General features: G+C 36.7%; 1 protein-coding gene across 5 annotated transcripts in view; it reads left to right on the top strand.

Annotated features, from left to right (window-relative positions):
- Positions 1-1,497: 1,497 nt before the first annotated feature.
- The window catches only part of ADGRG6 (adhesion G protein-coupled receptor G6), a 166,460-nt gene continuing 161,957 nt past the window's right edge, over positions 1,498-6,000 (top strand). For all 5 annotated transcript variants that reach the window (XM_063443614.1, XM_063443613.1, XM_063443611.1 and 2 more), the window contains exon 1: positions 1,498-2,396. In XM_063443614.1, the coding sequence (XP_063299684.1) occupies positions 2,395-2,396 (2 nt within the window). In that variant the 5' untranslated portion in view covers positions 1,498-2,394. The remainder of the gene's footprint in view (positions 2,397-6,000) is intronic.

Raw genomic sequence — 6,000 nt, 5'->3', positions numbered from 1 at the left:
AATTAGAGAGTGTTTCTTCCTGAGCACTTTCGAGATGTGTCCGATCAGCTTGGCGGTTTGGCCCCACTCACCAATTTGCCATATTTTTTATATGACACACATAAATCTTCTTATTAGTCTTATCCATCAGCTCCAGATGGCGTGATCCAGGAGGGGTAATATTTCTATTGTGTATTAACACATTTGCAAGAGTGCAAAATGGGGCATTATGGATCCACCGGATCTTGCAAAGATGTTTTTGGTTATGTGCAGTGGTATGTCCTAGGCATCTGTTGAGCATCAGATACCACTTTTTATCACAAAATCTTCTTATATATAATCCATAATACTGTCCTCTGATATATTTTGATTGCATTGGAATTACAGTTAAATCCCAACGCAGTCTTTGCAAGAGTTTCTTAAATTCTTTTATTTTTTACGAAGAATTACAGTGCAGCTTTCACAGCGAGAAAAAGTGGTAGGTGATCCTGGAAAACATGGTGAATCTGGAAACACTGTGGTAAGGGGAGGAGTAAAAACTGGATTCTCTGTTAGAAAGAGATCTCAGCATTCCAGCGGTAGTCATTCTACTGGATCAAAATGGATTTTATATGACAGATAAGCAAAGCAAGTCCTGAATGGGCTCTCAGTTTTGTAAATGAACATGCTTAGTTTTGCATTTTATTCAGCCTACTTTACATGTGTGCAGTGCGTTAACTGAATGCCGCAGAAGAGCCACATTGATAATTTATTAGCAATTACTTAAGAAATAAATGCAATACTTTAGTGGTTTCTAACAGTTCAATAATTAAGAGCTGTTTTAATTTCATTTATTAACATATGGTAATTGACTAGAAAAGGATCACAGAAAGCTAGTGCTCTAAAAAGACACGTTTGTTGGTAAACAGTTGCTAAAGCTTTAACCCTTAATTGCTGGTGTGACGAGTTGGCAGCAAAAAGCTTAGAAATCATCTACAATGAGAAATGAAATGCTGTTTTGTACCTTACCAATATATTAGAAGCAAAACACGAATAGGTCAGTTCGAAAAGATGAAAAAAAGCCAAACAAAAACAAACAAAAATTCTTGCACCAAAAAGCTTCTCAACCAATGAGTTAAATAAAATGTAAAAAAATGTACCTTAACAATGCATCACACACACCAAAAATAAACTTTTTTTTTTTTGTTAAGGCATAAAATGAAAGATGTGTGCTTGCAATATGTAAAAATAAACTTTTTTTTCTCGATGAGGCATATAAATATGTGTGTTTGGAATATGTAAAAATACACTTTTTTTCCCCTTGATATGGCATAAAATGAAATATGTGTGTAATATGTATTATGTTGTGCAAGGAGTAAAAGGGGGTTAATAGGAATTGAAACTAGGAAATGTGGACGTGCTGTCTACTCTGACACAGAGTTACAAGTTGCTGGAGGGGTTACTTTGAAGGGTGGGGCAGAACTGTACAGTGTCTCCTAGAAAAACTCTTAGCAGCCCTATTCAGCAGTCACTCATACACACACACACTCACACACACATACAGTAAAAAGAAACAACTGTATGGTGGGAGGTGCAATCTCTAAAGTTCTGAACGTGAGGAAAGCTTTCAGAGAAAAGGCTTATAGAAGGGAGAAAAGTTTGTGGGCGTAAAGTACTGGGAAAAAAAAGAAACAGAGGTACAATATTGGGGGTAAAAAAATCTACTGTCTGAGAACAGAGGAAATAATGTTACATTGACAGATTACACACAGAGCAGGGAGAAAGAGAGTGAGACTCTTCTTCAAGGAAAAGAAACCTGATCGGATTATTGAAAGAGAAGCACAATAAACAATGAGACAGATACCCTTCAGGAGGAAGAGATAAGCCAATGAGGAGGAGGCACTGACTGTCCCAGTAAGAACCTGCTTGGACCAAAGAGTAAGTACTTGGCAGGGATCTGAGAGCGACTGGCACTCTACCCCCCCAGCTCCCCTCCTCCCTCACAGCATTTAGGGGGTCAGTCTAACAGTGGATCTACCTTGCGTTCAGATAAGGAAGTTCCATTCAATTATTATTCATTAACCTTCGCTGATCATTGGACTCCTGGGCTGCACTTGCTGTGTGAGTCAGCCGGAGCCAGGAGCAGGTTTTACTCTGACTGAGCTGCACTTGTTGTGGAAGGCTGCAGGCAGTGAGCTGTAATACCGTGCGGGATCTCCTCCACAGCAGGACATTCCAGGCAACTTGTCCTTGTATCAGTGGACACCCAGAGCTGGACAGCGACTAGTTCACAAACTTCACACCAGTGATCCTCTCTCCTGCCAGGTCAGATGATTGAACAGCTAATCACCCAGAGGATTTAACTTTGTAAAAGCACCAGGTTCCTAGTGAAGAATGGTCTCTTGGACCTGAAGAAACCAGCCTTGAGATGCCAACATGTGAGTATGTCTTTTCACACACATTAATACGGAAATAAATGCATGTTTTATGGTAGTGAGTGAAACTACTGTTTGTACTGTAGTTAGAAAATGCCAGATGTTTTTCATACAACTGTGTGAGCCCTGTGAAATCAACACCCACCACTCACAGCCAGCTTTGCGCTGCTGACTGAGTTTGATGGTGGAGGCGATCAGCAACAGCTGGCGTTCTAGAACGCTGTGACCGAACGCACGTTGGATAGGAATGGAATGTGGGTTCCAGACAGAATAAGCCGATATGGCTGAGATTGGTGGGTGTTGCTGCTTAGAGGAACGGAGTAAGTTTTTGTGCCATGTACTCGATAACCTTTTAGGTTTGGTTTGAACGGGGCGCCCGCCATTATTCATGTAAAGAAACACATTTTAGCCAAATGAATAGTCAAGTACAACTTGTTTCCAACTTGCATTATCCCTCAAGGGAATGCAGCCCAGCTCTTAAAGCTCACAAATGGCTTGATCACACAGAGTGCAGGTTAGGTGGATTCATGCAAAGGCTTGTAGGTACGTTATAATAAAATAAAAAAAAAACGTGTCGTTGTAGAAGCAGGAAATTAACAGGAAGGATCTCATTAAATGTGCCATGCTGTACAAGTTTTGAAACAAACAAAAAAAAATATATTATGTGTTCTGCCATCTAGACTAAGGCAGACAGCATCCAGATCAAATATTGACATTTTATTCCTCTTCGGTATAGAGCTTGAAATTATTCTTGGATGGTGCAAAGTGCAACATTTTAACCTCAAAAATGCTTCTGTTTGTTTTATTAAAGGGGGCCCTCACAAAGTGTTGATACATTTAACCCCCTTAAGTACACATGACATGTGTGACATGTCATGATTCCCTTTTATTCCAGAAGTTTGGTCCTCAAGGGGTTAAAGAGGGTATCTGGGATTATGGAGTCCAACATATTAATAGAGTCGACAAACAGCACACGCGTCAATGGCTTTAATAAGAACACGTCCAGACCTATATAAGCCCCTTTATAATAGATGGATACTAACATTATATGACATGGTTATCAAATGTAACCTCAACTGAGTGCAGGATACCAGAAAACAGTCTCTGCTTTAACCTGTGATGATCAGTGACCAAATGTTCAGGCTAACCCCTCCACTATTACTGAGCGTCGATTTCCATCACTCTAAACCAGCCTTTGAGCAAGACTGTTTGAAGATCAGTAACATCTGGTGGGTCACATTGCCACAATACACATCTGCAGAAGGGTTAATTTATCATCCAACTTAAATTCAGTTTATCCCAACTTTCTCTTAATCTTATGTTTGAGTATTTTATATATATATTCTCATTCCCCCCCTTCCTTCCCCCATCCCCCTGTTCTTGTGACTTACAATTCTACAGGGATTCTTAAGGAGGAAGACTGAGTTTTTCGTTTCTGGATTTAATTGATAATAGGTTTATGAGCTCTGTTGGTGGCCCAGATTAGAAGCCAATCTGGACCTATAAAAAGGGACAAACATACCATATCGCCTATCTACTACCCAGGCAAGGATCTTACACACCAAATTACATCGATATGATTATTTTATCTTCTACTTTGTCTTTGTTTCAGAGGGTTAACATAATACATCAACATACTTTTAATATTCCTTATCCTAAGTCACTTGTTGGCTTATGACATATATGATGTAATGTATGATTATTGTATATGAAATATTTGAAAGTCCTCTGATAAACTGAGTAATTCTAATGTGGTCACTCTCTTAATATTCATAGAATCTGGATAAAGGCTATCAGAATCTATTTTGAGATTATGTGACATTTAATGTTATAAGAGAACTGATTAACACTTGCACTGCTATGTAGAATTCTTTGGGAGAGGTGAAATTGCAAAATATACCACAAACAAGTATTGCATGTTAACAAGCATTCATACATATGAATAATAATTATGACAGCATAAAGGAAGTATTGTTATGGAGAAAATGAGTTTCTTTCTGAAATACAAGATGAATTTAACATTTAAACAGCTGTCCGTTCTTAAAAAAGTTTGATGTACAGAACATTTTTTGGTTGGAAATATTTATTGGCCAAATTAAAGTTTATATTGGAATAAATATGTTTTGTAGTTAAAATCTGAAAATGTGATTAATATTATTATTTTTTAAAAAACATCAAATGGATTACCGTATGTAATTTTTAGTCATAATCTTGCAAAATTTAGGCAATAAAAGCAGATGTGAAAAAAATGTGATTGGTTAAAATAAGAGAGAGTTTATCTAATTCATGACCTGCAAACCAACTTGCGTAATATATTTAATCATAGCTTGCTGTTTAGTAAACCAACCAACCTCCTATAATTTGTGGTAAATCGAAGATGAGCTTAACATGTAAAACAGCTGTCCTTCCTGAAATGTTTTATGTACAGGAAGAATTTTAGTTGGAAAGTGGTTGTTAGCCAAGGTAATGTTTGTATTGGAATAAGTACGTTTTGTAGTTATTGTTTGGCCTCTTTTTTAACCAAAACTTTTTAGTGTCAGGAACTCAGAACAAATATATAACAATATGATTCTGGTTTGCAAACAGTAAATGGATTGTGTAATTTTCACGTGAAATGTTGGTCATAATCTTGAGAACTAGCTTGCAAAATGTAGGTGATGAAAATACATGTGAAAAATATGCGATTGGTTATAATTAGAGAGTTTATCAAATTCTTGGTCTGCAAATCCACTTGTGTAATGCATGTAATCATAGCGTGCTGTTTAGAAAGCCAACCTCTTATAATTTGTGGTAAATCGAAGATGAGCTTAACATGTAAAACAGCTGTCCTTCCTGAAATGTTTTATGTACAGGAAGAATTTTAGTTGGAAAGTGGTTGTTAGCCAAGGTAATGTTTGTATTGGAATAAGTACGTTTTGTAGTTATTGTTTGGCCTCTTTTTTAACCAAAACTTTTTAGTGTCAGGAACTCAGAACAAATATATAACAATATGATTCTGGTTTGCAAACAGTAAATGGATTGTGTAATTTTCACGTGAAATGTTGGTCATAATCTTGAGAACTAGCTTGCAAAATGTAGGTGATGAAAATACATGTGAAAAATATGCGATTGGTTATAATTAGAGAGTTTATCAAATTCTTGGTCTGCAAATCCACTTGTGTAATGCATGTAATCATAGCGTGCTGTTTAGAAAGCCAACCTCTTATAATTTGTGGTGAAATAAAAAAGAACTGTCATTATTATTCAATGTGTGAAATGTCAGGGATGTTAGCTCAAAATATCTGAATTAAAAACACAAATTAATTTGAGAACTTGGCTATTTTGGCCTTGAGTACTTTGATTTTCTGGCTATTCGCTCTTTATTGAATAAGCTTTGTTTTGTCACATGTGTGCTAAAATAGAATTGTGTTAGATTGATAAAGGAATTGCACATTTGAGCCAAAACAGCTGACAGGGAAGTGCCTAAAATTGAACTATTCTTCTGACTCTGCAAGCTTGACTCCAATTTTGTGAACAACCTATAATTTACTATAGTTAAATATTTATTGTTTAAACCACACTGGTTATATAATCTTGATAGGACAATAATTCATCTTATGGCTAAAAT

This window comes from Pelobates fuscus, chromosome 2 (genome assembly GCF_036172605.1).
Source record: "Pelobates fuscus isolate aPelFus1 chromosome 2, aPelFus1.pri, whole genome shotgun sequence".
NCBI classification, from domain to species: Eukaryota; Metazoa; Chordata; class Amphibia; order Anura; family Pelobatidae; genus Pelobates; species Pelobates fuscus.
Note: the sequence above shows the minus strand (reverse complement) of the source record. Positions and strands in the feature narration are given on the sequence as shown.